Raw genomic sequence first — 20,216 nt, forward strand, 5'->3', positions numbered from 1 at the left:
GAGTTTGTTTCGTTCTCAAAACGAATTCAGAATGGATGGTGTAGACTACACTGGCGTCATCTTCTCACACTAGACTGGGATCGCAACGCCCCAACAACTTAAAGGAAACCTGTCACGAAACGCTTTAAAAAACGGGGTGTAGTGAACGTCCCGATGAAAAATGAGTCTGGAATAGAGAAGTTCCGGCTGGGCAGTATCGAGTACACCAGCTGGCGTGGCAGGACATCTTTAAATCAAATCGTGCACCTCACTCGATCTCCTAAGACAACGTAGTCTTTGAAGGCCATTTTCATGTCCTTGATGACGATTGTAGCGTCTTCTTTGGATTTTACGATATCTGTAAAACATTCTTGTAAAAACACTCTAGTATTATATAATCAATTCGACTGAAAAAGCTGCACGAAGCTTGCAGGGAAACGTTTCGTACAAGAAACGTTTACAGGTTCCATAAAATCCAATATGAACTCTTCTACCTAGGACAACGTTGTTTACAAAAAGTAAAAGGAAGACAGTATTAAAAAGAGATCGACATTGTTTGGAATTTTCAACATAGGTGGAAGCAAAACAGACTGGCAATTAAACAACACAAATAGAAACATGCAGAACTTATACAGCATTTCAGTTAAAGTATTATGGAGAATAGTGGCCGGCGTGCACCAGAGTACAACTCCATAGTGCATGCATCTAATACATTCAGATGTACTAAAGCTCCATATTCCAACCATTGGCCTTCACCAAGGTCACCCAAGACGATTTGGGATGGTTCCAAGGAAAGATCCAGAGCATGTGCCCGTCCAATTATTAAATTATTAAACGAATGTCCTGTGTTAATATTCATTTACGCGACACTCGTAAATCATTTTTCATAAATAGTCATTTAGGAACGGAATCGGTGAGATTTTCATATCGTCCCGTAAAATGTATTTACACGCCTCGTACTTCGTAGCTCTTAGCAAGGCTTGAGAAACCTTCCTATCGTTTTAATCTGGTCCAATGGTTATAGGTGTTTTGAAATAAACATAGCCACAGTGTAGCAACTAGAAAAGCCGGCAGGATGAAACTTGGGATGAGTGTTTTTATATCGCTTTTAAATGTCCACCTCACATTTTTAACAGACAAACTATTCTCCTTGACTATTGATTGTAGCCGTGGCAACTATGCCATAGCCAGAGCTTAGAATTGCGTCATTGCGGCCCTTTCCACCATATTGAGAGAAAACATTCAAATGAGTGTCAACGGATGTTACTTGCTATCCATAATCCTTTATAATAAAGCGTTCTGTCTGTCTTAAAAATCATTTTCCTCCTTCGCAGAGAATTTTTTTTTCAAAATGCATTCTAGACTACAATTGTGCAACATTGTTTCTACATCCGGGCTATCATCACCTGCTCGCGATTATTGCGCTGCAGCTGAATGAATGTAACATGTATGTACGGTATCAACCAACAGACAGTGTCTCTGGGGTCATTTGACATTTCATGAGCAAAAAGGACACCTCCTTTCGATCCAAAGATGATCAAGCCTATTAACAACGACGACAAAATTCATTTCTTTTTAACTTTAGGTCCGGGCTTCTTGGGACATCCTTTCTTCTTCCGGTTCCCAGTGCTCAGAGCTTCACATGATTTCGACCGCATTGGTTTTTGCGCGGAAGCATTTTTATGAGAGTTCGTGCACGTGTGTGTTAGACTAGTCGGCCGAACGGGGCCTAAAGTTTGCGCCTTGGGCGTCTGCAGGAGGCTTTTGGGGCATCTTTCCACCTGGGGATCCCACATTTTATGCCCTTTGGGTGTCCCAGGCGTCGAATCGGGCGTCACAAAGTCATCATGACGCAGAATCATGGGCGTCAAAAATGGCGTATTTCCGCTGGAGCCGGAACCGTCGCGCTCTACATTATTAGGTAAATCCAACCGCGGCCGAAACTCCGGTCGAGGTGATTTTTGAGGTACGACTGGCGAGTTCTTCGACGACTGTCGTCGTTTTTTATCACGCGAATGCTTATTTTTCTTAGTCGGGTAAACTTGCAACTCGTCGTAAGTGTAACTCGTCGCCAAATTGCTCGGAGCGTAATATTTGTATCCATTCGGCGAGCGCCCTCCGCAGTGGTTCTCGTAACTATGTAATAATAATCTTTGTCGACTCGTACTCTCGTGTACGACTTTACTGTTCCGTTTCAACTTTTGTACCTCCTTCCGTATCGTACACTGTACGACTATGAGTCTGTACATGAGAAGCAATATCACAAGTGTGTTTTTGGAGGTAAAGAACATGTTGGTGTAGCTGACCACGTCGTAGCGGAAGATAAGAAGGAGCCTGAGGACAAGGAAGGGCGCGTCTTGCATGAAGATTGAGATGATTATACCGTAGACATCAGGGGTGCAACAGCTAGAATAGAAAAAATAGCATATGATGGCGGGAGTGAAGTTAAAGCGCTAGGTCCCTGCTCGAAGAACTTTGACACCTCAGGTCTTTAGAGGGATGTTCAGGAGCAGTTACTGAGCGTTAATCTAACCTTCGAACACTAACGAGCTCAGAGAGAACTATACACCACGGAAGGGATTCGAACCCATTACCGAGGTCAGGAGGTCGGCACTCTATAAACGAACCTCAAGCAAAATTCAGTCCTCACATAGTCGATCAAAATCTGTCCTCAACCCAACGTCATTGATGACGATGCAGATTTCTTCTCACGCATTGTCTCACGAGATGTCAGCACGAGGAAATGAAACGATCATTCATGTGTGCCAAGTTTCTGTGATGTCAAATGAACGCGATTGGCGCAAAGTGGACATCTCACGTGTGATCATAACAGATTCTCTCGGCCAATCAGCGTCTGCGGCTGTGGCATGTGACATGCATGATGTGACCTCGACCATTTATATATGAAACAGGGCAGACATGGCCGACTGCCTCATTTGACCTCTGCGCAGCAATCTGTGATACTATCTGGAACCGATCTATTCTCACCTTTGGTTGGGGTCGACCGCGACCTTTGAAACAAGGCCTGATTGATCCTTACGCGCTCGGGTCGCTGTCAAGACCATAGTGAACTGAAGCAAACTCCAGGACCAGATGCTCAAAATTATCACGCATAACATCTCGTTATATTTCACCTGAAATTGAGATTTATATTACAGTGGAACCCCGGTCGGCGACCACCATGCTACGATGACCTAGAATCGCCGGTCCCGAATGGTGTCCTCTCTTATTACCATTACAAGGCCTCCGGTAACACGGCAACCCCGGTACCTAGAACAAGACAACTGGATAGGGCGGTCCAAATGATCAAATTCACCCCTCTAACCCGACCAAAGGGTCTAGAAAGAAAGTGCGCAAAATGCCCAAGAGAAGTTCAAAATGGCGAACATGATCGATCTACTCATTTCGCCCCGTCATCTTGTGATTAGGTAACCAGGTACCAATCTTATTCTGTATACACCAGTCAGAACATAAAATACCACGGTGACGCTATCTCTAATAAGAACTGATAGTTGAAAGGCTTCAAGCTTGAAGGACATCAGTACACCGTCAATTCATCATTCCTGAGAGAGATGGCGGAACTGTCTACTGCTCTCTTCAGCAACTAATTTTTTCTTCAAACTTGCAATTGCACTCATTTCCCACCGTACTCTTTCCTTCAAAATAATTTACCTGGTCCTCCTTAAAAGCGTCAAAGAACTCCACAATGTCAGCAGCAGTCCCGATATAGACCAACAACAACTGCGACAACTGGTCATGTGTCAGCTTCCCTTTTGGTAGCATCCATCGCCCGACGATCAAACACAGCAGCAAAACCTGTTCGATTGTCTTGATCCACTGGTCGGAGGAGAGGACGAGCGGGATGCGGATTTCGAATTCCAGCTGAAGGTGTGAGATAGATCATATAATAAGTTTTAAAAGAGTTGTAGTACTTTCTGTGAACCGCAAAGACCTCCCTGTTTTTAAATTTTTATAGCATCTATTACTTTTAGTGAGGAGAGAGGGACGCTATATTGGGTGTTATAGAAAACATTACACGTCACATTCCCTAATATTCCCGATTTTCTGTTAATAACTTAGGGTACTTCGCTCTCGTAATCAGTGGTCCTTAACACCAGTTTCTCAACCGTTCATCCAGTCCTTCTTAACAGGGTCAGCGGTCAGTGACTTTACCAGAACCGACATATATATCTATCGGAAATAAGGGAACTTTACACTGGTGTCAACGGGAACAGTTCTACTTTTATTGAGGACTTGGTAGTTAGCACCACGGTTGGCAGAAGTCGGATACCAAACTGCAGAGATTATAGAAACGACTTTTCTGTTGACAGATTCTGGACATACTGACCCCAAAGGTTTCGAGCGAGGCATGGAGTTCCTCCGATGATTCGTTAAACGTCTTTTCCGACGTTGAGTTGAACCGGTTTTTTAGTTTGATTCGCTTGTGCAGCTCGTCAAGTTCAAGGAACCATATTGCTGGTACCACACTCAGCAGATAGAAAAGCACACTTGGACAAAACCTGAAAAACAGTTATATATGCAATGATAAATACGTTCGATTCGTGGCGTCGTAAGAGCATCCATCGCCCAACGATTAAGCACAGCAGCAAAACCTTCCGAAGTAACCCGCTTCGAAGATAGCTCACGTCAGCCTGACGCGAGATAAGACGCAGTTGCCAAAAAGAACGGGGGGAGGGGGGGCTATATATACTTAGTATACAAGTGTCCTAACCATTTCCATTCTCTCCCTTTCTTCTTACATATAGTGATGAGCGACTCGATGAAAAGGCCACCTAGTGCCGCTGTCAGGTACCAATAGCGGTCGTCCTTGGCAACGATGACCAGCCGCCATATTGCAATGAGGCCATGGCAGGAGAAGATCAACCGAACGAAGACTGCCCGGAAAAGATTCAGACATCCCATCTCCCCATTTGGACAAAGGAAGAATCTGGAAAATATCAATAAAACTGAAATTAGAGATTATGCGTTAAAAATATATGGCTCGCTTATATATTTTTGTAAGTATACATGTAGTATCCGGTTGTTTCTAGTATGAGTCCAAGGCACGATTCTGTCACATTGGTTTCGGTAAAACTCTTGCACTAGAAAACGTTCATTGAAATAACTTCAGTGATTTCCAGCAGCCCAAAACGCCGATTTATTAGTGATTTATCGGCAGAGTAATGTCAAATTTGAACCATATTGCACATTTTCTGATTGATTTTTATACGTTTATGAAATTTAGTCGAATTTCAGAAACATTGTAGAAATCCATTTCTTAAATGTGTTTTCTTACTGAACAAGTACGGGTGAATCACTAAGACAAAATCGTATCTTCATCATGCGTTCTGATATCGTTACGTTGATCCTTGTCAGAAAATGATAAAGCTCTGATTGGATCACTTTAACGCACTATATAAAAGTTTGATATGATACTAATCAAAGACGAATAAATCCACTTCATTTACATACCGTACATGACTTCAAAGGGCATCAACGGCATGTCATGCATGTCCGTTGCATGATGACTCTGAAGCATTTCAAACAATACAATTTTGCTGTGGAGATTCATAGACAAGATGCTACTCATAACGTTAAAACTATTTGGATCCAAAGATCAAGACCGACCCCTGACTGGTTGTCGTGCAGATGATTACACACAAGTATAAAAACCAATTCCAAGTGATTATCCATCAACTCCTTTTTTAAAGAGGCCAAGGTTAAGTACTATTTCAGCAAAAGCTGAAAAATCTTCAGGTGCCCACGTTCAACCTCCCAAGATGCGTGGTTTTAGTTCTACTATTATTGGCAGATGCATTTACATTTTTTTATAGTGGTAGTGATTCCTTATAAACTCATGCTGACGTGAAAGAATAGCTTGAGTGAAATGCTCGTACGGACAAGAAAGAATTTGTTCAGGTATATATTTATTGCGGAAAGGGGCACAGCCCTGGCCCTCTGACTGCTGGCCTACAAATATCCTATTGATATCAACTTTCGCCAAATTCGTATGCATAATAACTGCACGGCATCATTGTATATTTCCATGTTCCTGGACCACAAGTTATTACCGACGGCGTACCCCTTTTAATAAGAGTATATCTTCGAAGTTAACGGTGTCAGTTTATGTAGCGAAACGATGCTCAGAAATCTCCATTATGTCAATGACCCAATCAAAAATATACATAGCAATCAAATACTCAACAATACAGATGTCAACATGAATAGATTAAAAGTAAACAATCAACACATGAAAATTCCTAATTACTATTCACTGCGACTCGGCGGTAGAACCTATGGATATTCTTCAAGTGAGAGAAATCGTCTGACCTGACGTGTTCAGCGTCGCAATGTAATCCATAGACGCTGTTAAAATATTTGGGTCCTTATCTAAGAGCCACTTTGTCATTTTTCCCAACTCGACTGCCATGATGGTTGAAGTTACAGAGCGCGATCTTGTTAGCTATTGGTGGGTTTGCAGGCTCCAATTTAGGTATGTGACGGCGCTGGACAAATTGTTAAGAATGCCGACGGTCTAGATCTTTTTTTATAACTGTAACGTGCCAAAGGTACACCGACGAGCTACAGCTACCAAAATCTTACAAGAGATGTGGTGTTACTCGACGGTATCAACGGAATGTGCGAGAATGAACGACGCAACAACGAAAATTTGAAATCACACACACTCCGCAACATCTTGTACAAGATAAAACAAAGCAATTGCCGAACTGAAATATGCAATAATGATTCATGTCAGGCTAACATATTGGTTGGTATGAATAAAGACCAATGAAAGCTTTTACTGAGACCGTCCTGTTCACTTACAATAGGACTTTCCGTACGAACGTTTAGTTTCTAATCACCCATTCCACTGGATACATGTATGTCACTGATGCATTATACGACTTGTAAGCTCAGCATTGTCGATATGATAGGTCAATATAAAGAAATGCCTATACAGAAGCAGTGTGCTTTAAAGTTCTTTCTTTGGTGAAAGAACGGCTAAGTATCAACAACGGACGCAAATTGTGGCGTTTTCTCCACGAGCTACAGTACCTTGCAGTGGTTTGTGTGTGTGAATGGTGTGTGAAGGCGGCACGTTTTATTGACGGGAATACATATTTAAAGTCCGTCAACATTCGCAGAGATTTGATCAGCTAATGTTCAAAGCAAGAATAATTCGTAACCTGTGAGTTGCAGTTTGGATCATAACATAACGGTCAGTATCGAGTTCGACGACGGTTTTGAATGTATTTCGGCCTAGCAGAGTCATTCAAATAAATGTATTTGGTCCTAGCTACGTCGTCATCTTGTGCGCAAATATGATCCATCAGGCACTGCAAGACAAAACACAGCATTTCACCAGAGCAAACACCATCATTATCATCAGCCGTGTATGACCGGTCATACACTGCTGTTATCATGACAAACAATTTCTCGTCGAACATTTGCCTCTTCATTGAAGAGAGGTGATCATCTTACAACTTTGGAAGTTGACTCAGTTCATTCCAGGAATGCTCTCTCAGTCGAAATCCACGTGGGATGTACCGTTGAGATCTCGGCACATATCAGCATGATTAGTATGACTATCTTTCATTTGATGATATTTGACATCTTTCACTGTACATGGCAAGATTTGAACCACCTCAAAACGTGGAAATAATGGATTCAACGAACTCGGCTAAAATAATGTCTTCAAAGACTTTATTATAATTGTAACGTTTTTATCGAAAATATGCAATAAAGACATTCATGATCATTACAATGCCAGCAGGTGAAGTCTTGTGTGATGCAGTTTCAATTTTTTCAAATTTGTTTTTCTCGTCTCAATAAATGGCCTGCAGACCAACCGTAAGATGGTAATTTCCTACCTTACCAGGTCTAGCAACTCTCGAAAATCCGATTACAACAGAAAGGTTCAGCGTTACCTTGTTTTCAGATTTATAGCGCTCGGAGTTATCGGGTATGGTGATTGGATGGTATACCTAGTTTCTGGCTTATCTAGTACGAATTTGATGCATGGCGAGATGACATACTCGCGAGATTGTGTGTCTACTCTAGTTTTCGAACACAGCGATACCTGATGACATTGACTGCAATCCAACCAAAGTCCGATGAATCTTTCGACGTCACCCCACGAAAGTGCAATTTTCAAACACAGTTCACTCTGAATGCTTTTCGACATCTATAGAATCAGTTTCTTCTTGATTAATTGTTTAATCAATATCTCTGACAGATACATGAAGGTAAAGTTCCGTGGATCGATCAGTGGCTGGAAGTGATAAGGCCAAGTCCCGCTGCTGACCGCCGCCCTATCTATGTCTTGACGATTGAGAAAGTGGAGGGGAGGGGTTCTAAAAGTGAACTTGAAAATTCCTGAAATACTTGAAAATTGTGATGGATAGGTAGATGGACGCAGTACACGTAGCCCTTATGTTGTAATGGAGACCTGTGTTGGCAGAGAGAGAATATCCTTTCAATATCTGCTTGGAGAATGGATCACGCCGGTCCTGGGAAATAGGATATGCAGTGCCTCGTGGTTCCTGATCAGTTAAGTGTTATCAATATCGGCGTGCATAACCAAATAGGCAATATATCAGCAGTGTTTGCAACAGGTTACAGGCAACTAACCTGTCAATTGAAAAAAAATGAACCTGCATTTACAGTGAACGCTGACGGCTTGGTGCAGTAGAAACTACCAGATAAGTCGATTTTACTAAGAAATTTTAGGAGTGTATGCATAGCCTCCTCTTCAGATAAAAATGGTATTGACCCTCCTACGAGCCACTGATAGTATATAATAATAATAATAATAATAATTATTATTATTATTTATTTATATTAAAGTGCAAGGTTAACATGAAAGTTTTCTATGCACTGTTCAAACATGAATAAAAATGGCCGTGAAATGAAACATAAGCATTATAGGACATGAAATAAGACATGAGCATTTTTAAAACATGTGATGATAAAACATAAGTATTTGAAGTAAAACATAAGTGAGAAGATAAAATCAGACGACAAAATAGTCTTTGAGGCAAAAGCACCAGCGACTGTAAGACAGCGCATCTCTTGCGGCAGGCTGTTCCATAACCGGGGTGCATAAACCTGGACACTTCGATCACCGACATTCCCACGCGAACTGGGGATCACAAGCTTGAACTGTCCGATGATCGAAGTTCACGCCCAGGTTGGTAGATGGTGAGAAAGTCCTGCAAGTACTTTGACTGGTTGCTCTGGTGCAACAACTTGTGAGTAAGCAAACGCACCTTGTATATATAGATATCGATCCGTGAACGTGCAGTGGACTATGTTTTATTTTAAAGCCCCCTCTCGTCGTACGAAGTTCTTTATTCACCTTGACAGCTGTGCGAAATGTTGAAATCTCATAGCACCTAATTTTAGTAAAAGGATAATAAACTGCTCTAAAGATATTTTTCTCTCAAGTTGCAATGCTTGCTATGCTTGCAATGAATGATAATTACTCACTGCTATCACAACACTAACTATAATGGCTTGTAGGATTCTTTTCGTGAAAATATATGATCAGGTTGATGCTACTGGTTGTAATAAATGAGGTTATGCCAATCGTGAATGCTATTTTGACGGCAATAGCAGCATTGTTTGCTTATTCAAATTATTTCCTGCGCTGCACTTTTAATTGATACTCTTTAATATAGCAAATGAAGTCCCTGTCACATTCTGTAATGGATGACCTTTGTTGTACAGAGTGTATCATTAAAAATGATGCACCATAAAGATTGCTGTTTATCGTTTATTTTTGGACACTTGCTAAATCTGGTGCTAGTTTACAGTTACGACAGTGATCTTACCAACTAGATGTTTTGAAATTGATATTCTTAGTTTCGTTCTTAAAGAGTTCTAATTGCTTTAGGATTTCAAGTCCTAGCCAAAATGGCGGTGCGTATGGTTAACCCTTAACCACTGGAGCACGCTATTTATATGGAACCAGCAATCCCTTGGTCGATCGGGCTATCTGGAATGGCCATCAGAGCAGTGTGTGTATTTTGCACCTGGAGATGCTTGAATATGTTCAATAGGAGATAAATTGATGCAAAACATTCCTTTGCATTTAATGTATCATCAAGTGCCTCACAACTATCATTTAATAGTGACCTTGATGCTGAAGCATTCCTATTTACTTCAAAGATGGAGAGATGACGAATCGCTGACTCACGGACCCATCGCATGATGAATGATATAGTTTTGGTTAGCAGTTTATAGGCTGTATTCAAGTCCAATACCCGTAGTTTACCCATGTACATCCTTCTGAATCACAATTATTACATAGGTTTACCCGGTGACTCTCCCCCACTGCACGTTTCATATAAATACTGTTGTTTGAATATGGAGCACTGCTTCGTGCACTTTATTAGATCAACTGAGCGGAAGAGACTGTCTGGTCAGGTAGAGTGCAGCTCGAAGCAGATCGGTAGGTATAGGAGGACGGATACAGCCTCTAATAAACTGTAGTCTTGGCGAACCAACATAGAGTTGAGTGGACTGGAGCTCCTTGAGCGACACCCGGTGTATTGATCCCACCGTTTTGTTGGAGCAACAATCTAATCATTCATGCACCTGGAAATTTGATGGCGAATGTTGGTACAAATGAATATAAGTACTATAGTTCTTACAACATGTTGCTTCAGCAGCCCTTCCGTGCATGTCGGCGCAAAGATATATAGTGCTTGCTCTCAATGATCTGTCACGCAAACCCTTATGCTGACTATCTGATCGCCGTATAAAACACTACGGAAAATCACACTTAATCTGCAGTTTTGGAAAGTTCCTGGAATCTTCAACAAGCAGGTACGACAAATGAATGATATTACAACTTGTTGGCAGCTTTTCAGAAATTCCGCTTTAGATGATAGCCATGCGTATCGATATCAACAGTTTATACTCACTCAATCGTAAATCAACATTTTTTGATATACGTTCATTCTTCTTGTGGTGATTATGTTTCCATCATTGTTACCACGTGCGTGTGTGTAAGACAACACAGAAAGTCGCTTAACATTTTCTCTTTTTTGTCTAGGAAACAGTTCGTGTTTGATACGCACTCTCAAAACATACTTTATTATAATGCGAATACGGAAATGCCGACTGTGTATGAAAGATTAAGACTGTGGATGATTGCAATTTTAGCGATTATGAAATCTTCATGGTCCACGCCATGGCGTTAACTGCATGCACTAAAACACAGGAATATTCATCATAACGTATCGAGCGCTTTTCTCGGATGATGCGCATCAGATGATAAACTGACTCGAACAAGAACCGAAAGGCTACGGATAAGTTATTGCCTTCTCCATATCTCCTTGCCTTCTCCGATCTCATGGATAACTTGAATAAATATTGTTGTTCTGTTCTTATTGTTGCCGGCAAATGTATGTTTTTGTCCGAGAATAGACCACCTACACGACCACCACGATTACCGAGATGATAATATATACAAAGCTTTGAGGTACTAAAAATCCGAGTTGTTTATTGTAGCGACTGGTATGGCATGTTAGTCCAGGATGCCCCCATCACCTCACACCAACCACGTCCCCCTTAGATCTCGTTTTTTTTATCCCGCCACTGTCATTTTAAAACGAACAAAGATGGAAAATGGGGTGGATTTCGGGTGAGGCTGGAACTAAAAATTGGAGTTGTTTATTGTATTGGACGTCATGGGAGGGGTCATTCGCTGACTGAAGTACTACTTTAATTGATATAATTTATCAAAACTGTTTCCAGCAACATGCCGGGCCTGTAAAATGACTTATAGGCTTGCTCACCGGAACAGAACAGGCATTTAGCCTCTCAGGGAACTGGTGTAGGGTATATCTCGAGATTTATGGCGCTGTTAAAAGCTAGGTGAGCTCAGTGGCGCACGTGGAAAACTTCAAGATAACAAATCAAAAGTCATCGGAGGTTTTCGCGAAAGATGCTTCCCAGTACATAGCACTTGAGATCAAAACTGACTCGCCACAACAAACGCTATTACCCTGCATGATAACGGCCTCCACGTCCGTACAGTGCAAGTCAATAAAACACCCTAGCGGAAAATTTCCCTTTTTACGGAAGATCTGTCGGAAGGAAATTTATATTGATAACCTCTACAAACAGACAAAGTGAGAGAGTGCTACTTCCTCAAGAGATCTACTCCACTTCGCATGTACTGTTATGGCACATACAGGCAGCAGACTCAGTACGTGCCAAGGTGATTTTAATTGGTAGTTGATGAAAACTTCAGAGTCAACAGATATCTTGCCCCAATTAAAGTAAAACACCACCAAAGAATTACCGAAAATTCTGAAAGGCAGTGCACTGATGCAATGTTCGATTTTCGTGTTGTTCTCCGTTGCTTTCGTGTTGTTGTTGGTGTTGGAAGGCTCATGCTGTCAAGTCGATTGTCATCCTTGGCAAGTCAATTTTTTCGACGACCCCTTCAGTGTTAGGATTACGGCCCAAGACCGGGATATCTATCAATGATAGACTAACCATTCCTCAGCCATGCATGACAAAGGTGCCAGTGGCTGATGATTTGCTCAATATGTAAGCGGGTGTTGACGCAATATGCTTGCGGCAATCTGATGGAGACCAGCTACATGTAACTATGAAACCACTGCAGTCACCACGAGAGATGCTTCATTGTTATTTCATCGCAGCGCCTCTGCAGAAGGCAGCATGGTTTTATTTACATGTACAAATTGAACAGCCAATTGCATGAAATATATTACTATTTTTTATCAACTTAGCTTGTGGTGAATGTCTGCCATGGCTCATGAGGATTCATGGCTTGTCAATTTCAAAAGTATTACAAAGAGACAATTGAATATTGTTGGCTACTAATGTCCCAGTTCCCAAAATTCTATGTTTTCCGAGCGATAGCACGCATGCAGTGAACTGCTTTGCTAAAAAAGTGCCAAAGGAATCTTGTTTGCATTCTTATCAAGCTCTGTTTAGTTTTACCATGGTTTTACCTGATATTTTGACAAATATTACCAACACTTTCAATGCCATGATGTAAGTCAATATACCATCCTCGCATACCTGGGTCAGTTACATGCTCCTCCCCTCGAACAAATTACATGAGCTTGGTAAGTGCCGAGTGAAACGCCCTAAGATCAGGATATCAGTATACATGTATAAGGAGTTTCGTACAGTGGTGAGGTTTTGCAAATTTCACGAATTCCGAATCCCGAATCGTTATCTGAAAAATTAACGATATGATTATAATTTTATTAGCTGATTAACGTCTGTTCCTCTTAGAAGGGTCATTTGAAATGCAAAGTTAGTTTGCCAAGCCATTGAACTGTCTTAGACGCAGCGAATTCTGTATTCGTGGAGACGAACACACCGAGTTGTCACGAAGTTCTTTACATTGTTCCAGCGTCCGTTCAACAAGCGCAGAGCTGGACGAAAGCATGCATATCCGCACGTCCGTCACCTTTAAATGCAACTGACTACATGTATTAAATGGAACGTGAGTTACTTTAGAACTAAAGGTTAGTAACTCGTAATTCATTATTCGTGAGATTTGCGAAACCTCACTATCAAAAAGCACCAACTTGATCGACCTAGCCAGCTAACTCTACTGAACGATATATCAGAGGCAAATAGTTTTTTAACTGAAGAGAAAAAAAACTCATTAGGTTTAGAAGAGTTGCGGAATTTTTGATAAGACGTTATTGGTTCATCCAGAGTCACTTGAAAGACTCTGCATCAATCAAGGAGGGCAACGTATAGTTTTCAAATATGTTACTAACTTAACTCTCACAAAAAGTGGCCTTGGACTAGCATGTTGATCAGTTGTCGACCAATTTCAATAAAATAGCATACTCTTGAAAACACACTTCAGTCTTTCCTTTTAATTACGTGTTGTATGTTAATCAATCTAGAATAGGCAGAGGGCAAGTTGATAATCAAAGTTTGCAACATATCTCTTTGGAAGGCTACTGCTGTACTTTGAGAAACGGAACCAAGACGAGATTTGTTCTGTTACGGAAAAGGTAAAATTTCCCTTGATATGCTTTATGCGGATTTAGATTTTTAAGAAAAACCAAATTTTGAAGAAAAAGACCCAATCGTTTTCGCACAGCAACCCAAAAGGACAGTGACATTTACTTATGAAGCCGACTATCGTCAGCACCGAAGTCAATGTTACACTGCTTAAAATTGATTAATCAAAAGCATGTGCATATAATATTGAAATGTGTCATTCGCTATGTTGATTGTTGAATGTGTAAACAGTCATATATATTACAGTAGGCTACTCATTATTAAAGATATAGTTGAAATTGACAAGTTACAATGTCATGAGTGTCTGTCACGAAAATCGAAGAAATTAGTCACAACAAGTCTGGTACAAGGTCAGATTTGATGTTGTAAGGTTACTCAGCGAAGTGTTCGTGTTCGTTGATGGTTTCCTTCAGTGCCAAAAGAACTTAAACGGGGAAAGAATGACTCATTAATTATGATTTCTTGGACTGAAATTGTCGGGGTAATGATGGAGGCGTTCCGCGGGATGACGCAAGAGGGCTTAATAACGTCATTTGGTGGGTGAGAGACTGCTTTTCATGGTCGATAGAGGTAAAGTATCACTTAACCTTTACAACTATAGTGTCTGATGGGTATAATCTTAGACTTTAATGATAAGCTGGTCCTGGCCATACGCCCCTCGAAATAAACTATGTGTCGTCATTAGACTCTAGGTAAGCACGTATTCTTTAATGGTAAACACACGATCTTAGATTCTTGTGTTTCTCACAATATTTGACATGAAAACCGTTTAGGGTTAAATGGTTATCAATCAATCACGTTCACTATGGGTTCGAAACGGTCAGTATTATAAGACACACAGCATCCTGTACAATATTACATGGCTAAGGTGTTGACTGCACCTCCGTATGTTCTCAGAGTGTTTGTTAAACATTGTTGAGAGCTCCCACCCTCGTAGGTAGAGCTGAACGAAAAATGGAACAACTCTCCAGCACCAGAGGTTAGAGAATATCGAACAGAACTGGACGAATGCCATTGACCATGCGTTGGAGATTTGTTCAGATCCCACTCCTCGATTTTGACATTTTGAATCAATCAAGGTCAAACTAATCAATTAAATGTTCCATTTCTACTTTGGTAATATTAAAAGACAATCTCTTGTGGGAGTACGGTAAACGCCGTATCGTTCATATCGGCTTTTCGTGAGTAAAATGTTGTTTCGAGGGGCTTAGTGATCGCGCACTTTCACATGTCCCGTAGAATGCTATACGATGGAAACTACGGGTTTGAACTCTTTCATTGATAGAGAAAAAGGTTTATACAAAATCTTCTGAGCTTTTCGATGTGGACATCACGAGTTATGCTACCGCCACTCACTGTCATGGCCCGAGTGGCTCAAGGGATACACTCCAGGTGCAGTCGACCGGCCTCGTCCTGTAGCCCGGAAGACGATCAGGATCCATGACGAAATGGACTGTACAGGTGTCTAGGACAGGAGATATCTGATCCGTCAATTCGACCAGTGATTTCGCCTTCGACAAATCAGACTGTCTTGTCGTCATGAAAAAGTACATCCTTGACGTGGGTTTAAGAATTCCCCGAAAAAGCGAGCATGCATTATGGACATTAAGTGGCACCAAGGTCGAGTCATTACATCAACCTCTCTTAATTGCCCACTTTACTAATACCGATACGGGGATTATTTGCTTAATTTCTTGATTAAACTGTTCCTTCGGATAGAGATTGGTTTCTGCTTGTGTTCAATCGTGTCTATGGCGCGGTGCAGTGCGACTGATCCCACCCGCTCCTACAGATGGGTCGACAGCTAGTCTGCGGCGGGTGGAGTCATGTTTCAAATCAAATGTTAGAAGTGGAATTCTTGCGGGGCAAGCCGGAGATGAATGGACATATCAATATTCAAAACCACATCTTGAAAATCAAATTATTTTAGTTCTTGCTGCCTTAAAGCATCAAAATAAAATTATTTGCGAGCCTTGCGAGGCGTCATAAGTAATGAGCATCATGGAAACAGGTAGTTCATCTTTTGTTTGGTTCGCCTGGTCGGCCTATAAGGAGGACACATTTTCTCACTGAGTGAAGGAAATGATGCTTTTTGCTTGCTGCAAAAACCAACTGACATACAGCCCGAGTGCTATCTTTGCTCAGCTGAAGATGCGGCAATCATGTGAGAGAGAAAAACTGATTTCCGCCGAAAACTGTTGTTGCACATGCAAAGCGAAGGTAACCTTTCCTTACTTGCCGGCGGCGATCTCAATCTGGTGTCAGAATAACCTGTCTAAACCTCCTTATCGTTTTTAAAAAGCGGAAAATGATTGCTTTGCTTGAGTCTAGTGTGGCTGAAAATATAAACAAGACATCATATCGATGGAGGTATAGGCCGGGACGGGTCCTGTCGACGTATGATAGTGGAAATATGCGGTTCTTATGTCTGTCTTGACCCTTATCACAGTTTTAGCTCTTCTTCCCTTTGAGCTCTGAAAGCTTTGGATCCGACCGCCAAAGGAATATTTCGTCTTTCTTTGCCTAAACTTGTTCTTTCCTTCGGCTCGTCCAGTAAGAAGCCGACGAAATACTAATGGTGTCTGGGTGGTATATATCCTGCAGTAAAACTAATAGGTTAACCTCTCAAAGCTCTTTGTCACATCAACCTCCGACAATGATCACCGTTACAACAGGCGATAAAAAGATCACTTGTCTGAAAGAATACCGCTCATAGCTGGGTTAGATGGTCCGTCTCTCCCAGTCGCAGCTATACCGGTGTAGAAGTTTAAAATGTCCTAGGATAAAATGTCCGGGAACAAAGGATTCTATAATGCGCTGAGCTATTGACGGTCATTGCCTCTATAGAACCATATGCCATAATCTGTCAGAATACAATAGGCCCGGACACTTTTTCCAGGGGGGACACTTTTTACTTTTACACCGGCACCGATTCTTGTCGCAAGTATGATGTAAAAGGCAGGCCGCATGCAACGTTGGTCGTGTGAAATCCCCTTCAATAGAATATTCTATTGGAAACGACATTTGGCCTGAAGAAACTTGCCTGCATACAGCTTCATTGAGACAAATAACAGCTCCGAATAACAACATGCGTTTATCAACAGATCAGGAATGACTGTGTAGCGAACGAAAAGAAGGCTTTATGTATTTTTCACTATCAGATGAATTCTTTGTACCCCCTGTTGTTAACTGCACTTGGTGAAAAGGCGCCAGCGAAATCTGCAGTAATAAATATCACCGATGGCATCAACCCGTATGGTCGGTCAGTCGGGACTGTTGTTTTCCCAGAAGCAGATGAGAGGGAAAGCTCGTTAGAATGCCAGCAACACTGTACAACCAGCAGAAACATGAGGGATTTCTGTAGACATCTCAACCTTTTCACCCTTGTGCTTTGGAAATGAAGCGGAACTTAGTATACTATATGCTGCGATTTGGGATTTCGTATAGCTACGCCCGGCCTGCTGCTGATTTATATCCACTAAAGAACCTTAAACATAAACGCTGTTTTTTTAAAACGTACAGCTTCAATACAACCTTGCGTCAAAGAATTGGCGGAGGCGCACCTTGACCTTAACTTGGGACGAGGCTGTGTTGATGGGACTTTATGTCCGAGCCGACCGGAAGTTACCTACTCTAAACCCGGAAACATTCGCGTGCACTTTATTTGCGTTTACAGAAAATATGTGGCCACGAAAATTAGTCTATAATTGAAGGATAATTGAAAGTACTGTTACAAGTGTTGTCAAACCCAAAAGTTGCAATTTCACAAAACCGCGAAATGCAATGGCGGCCGCGAATATTTCCACGTTAACGGTAGTGGTTTGTTCTCTTCTAAAATCTTTAACCAATACCTGCCTGTAGCACACCCTGCCTCCCAAAACAGTATACAGTCACCTTGACTCAGCAGCCAAGCCATTCTGCAATTTGTTCATTACCTTTTATTTGGCTAATTTAGATAGTTATTCACCTGTGAAATGTTCACTTGACCAAGAGTACCTCCCACACTTTCCGCGAGTCAGGCCAAATTTTCTCTCAAAAACGCCGCTAAAGAATCCGAGGTTATCCAACTCGGATATGCAATGTATAGCCGCTTAGAAATAGAAAAATTGAATGGTGCGTAGTGTTTTATGCGTAGGTTGGGGATAGTAAGCGAAAGAAATCAACAATATCGTTTGATTCAGTTAATTAAGATGTTTGGTATACCTTGATAACGGGAAGACATGCTATACCCAGTTGATCTACTCCAAATGCCACTTGACACACTTTGTAACGCTTTTATTACAAAGGTTTTATCACCATTATTCACCCACACGATACAAACACAGCGAACCGTCCGAATCGTGGTACGTAGTAGCTTTTCAGGAGACCTGGCTTTGTTACTTTCTCATACGACCCGCCCGCGACCTGTCCACGTGAAACAACTCGCATACAACACGCCAAGACAGAAATACTCTCAAGGAGAGAACTTTTCCATCTCATGCTTCCCGTCTAGGAAAATTAGGAATATTTGATATACTGCATCCCTTTTGGCGCAAAAAAATACGGCTTTCGGCAGTATCGCGTTCCGTTATTCCGCATGAACTTCTTTTTCTTCAACCAGCTCGATCATACGTTTTCAACGTCCATGTTGAATGTAAATTTGACTTTTTCATCTCATCTTGTTTTTTAATTTGGTTATTCTTGGACGAATTGGTTAATTGCCTAGATTCATTAAAATCGTCAGACCGAGAAGAACCGCGGCGCAGACGTTTGGCGAGAATCGATGCTTTTTTCAAATGACATTGTCATTTCATTAATGTTATCAATTCCGAAGTGTATTAGCGTGGTTATGATCGTGTACGTTGATGACTACGTTAGGTTAGGGGCGTTGAAGTCATCATATAGAAGTGAATTTAAACATAGATTTACTTGAAAACAATAGGCAGGTTTCGCAACCCGTACGAACGACGAAGTACGAACTACGACTGTCTTGTCATCAAAAGTCCTGTCCACATTGCACAATGCATATCTTAATGCTACCGGTGTATAGTCGATATAAAAAGATGTGCCAGAGTGTCCTGAAATACTCTACATAACAAAAATATGATCATGAATTGATTCTTGTCCGTGAGTGTATAGCCTGGTACGCTCGTTCACAGTGATACAGTACACTCCGGACGCAGTGGGCTATAGTCTCGTCCCTCTCCAAATGAAGGGACGTGTTGACTGCCTCGGGAGTTTTCCACTTACAGGGTACGCCGCGTATCAGCTCATGTTGTTTCATTGGCAATGCGTGGTAGGTATTATAAGATAGGCCTTGTGATACGCGATGATATCGGTGTGAAACGCTTATGTGGAGATAGGACTTCATTTCATATTTTGATGCTGAACTTCAGGAGTTCCCGCCAGTTAAAGGGGTACGTACACACAATGCTTAATGCAGTTATTATGCATACGAATTTGCCGAAACTAGGTATTTATACATAATTGTATACACAACGGCATTGTTGCATTTCCACAATTTGAAATTTTCAAATTCAATTACAAATTTTGAATATTAAAGGTACGACGTAGGCCTTTTATTTAACATCAGAGTATGAAAATATGAAACTCCTACCTTTCGATAATTTGTATCTCGTTTCACTTCTGTTTAGTTAATCCGTTATCGATCCAAATCTTATGTAAATCCGTGAAAATAATGCTTTGCAGGAAAAATGTACAATATTCGAAAGCTGGCGTTCCCAATATTACAATATATATTCATAAGGCTCTTTCCGTATCAATTAGTCTGCTGATCGGCTATCAGCAAACTTTAGGCTACTCAACATCCCGTCCACGTCACGTGACCACTTAGGACGCTTGAAAATTGTGGCTAGATCTGAACGCCATCTGATGCTTTTCAGCAGGGATTCTTTTCTTCCTGAGGTGTGTGGCTGATGGGAGTAATGTATATAATATTTTGTCGGAAGATAACTATCGGATAAAAAGTTGCAAAGTTGCAATTGACAAAACATATTTTTAGTACAATATATATTTCGTTTAAAGTTCTTCATTCTCCCTAATCTGCGCACGCCCCTTTTTGGAGGAAGCAACATTTCGTCTCGCATCCTAGGCGTATTAGACCTCCGGGGCAGTCCATTGCGTCATCCTAATCAGCGAGGCTTTGCTACACTCCGGACGCAGAGGACCGGCCTCGTTCCTCACCCTAACCAAACTAGGATGACGCA

General features: G+C 41.4%; 1 protein-coding gene across 2 annotated transcripts; it reads right to left on the reverse strand.

The window, feature by feature from the left end:
* Window positions 1-543: 543 nt before the first annotated feature.
* LOC135496601 (transmembrane protein 26-like) lies at window positions 544-19,679 on the reverse strand. 2 transcript variants are annotated; one of them, XM_064786005.1, is made up of 6 exons: window positions 19,607-19,679; window positions 4,712-4,927; window positions 4,328-4,499; window positions 3,652-3,861; window positions 2,968-3,113; window positions 544-2,385 (listed from the first exon to the last, which is right to left on the reverse strand). In XM_064786005.1, the coding sequence occupies exons 2-6, from the start codon at window positions 4,900-4,902 to the stop codon at window positions 1,545-1,547; spliced, it is 1,560 nt and encodes a 519-aa protein (XP_064642075.1). In that variant the 5' UTR covers window positions 4,903-4,927; window positions 19,607-19,679; the 3' UTR covers window positions 544-1,544. The 2 variants fall into 2 exon arrangements, with proteins under 2 accessions (XP_064642075.1, XP_064642076.1); XM_064786006.1 differs by lacking the exon at window positions 19,607-19,679 and adding an exon at window positions 8,060-8,127.
* Window positions 19,680-20,216: the final 537 nt, after the last annotated feature.

This window comes from Lineus longissimus, chromosome 12 (assembly GCF_910592395.1).
Source record: "Lineus longissimus chromosome 12, tnLinLong1.2, whole genome shotgun sequence".
Lineage (NCBI taxonomy): Eukaryota > Metazoa > Nemertea > Pilidiophora > Heteronemertea > Lineidae > Lineus > Lineus longissimus.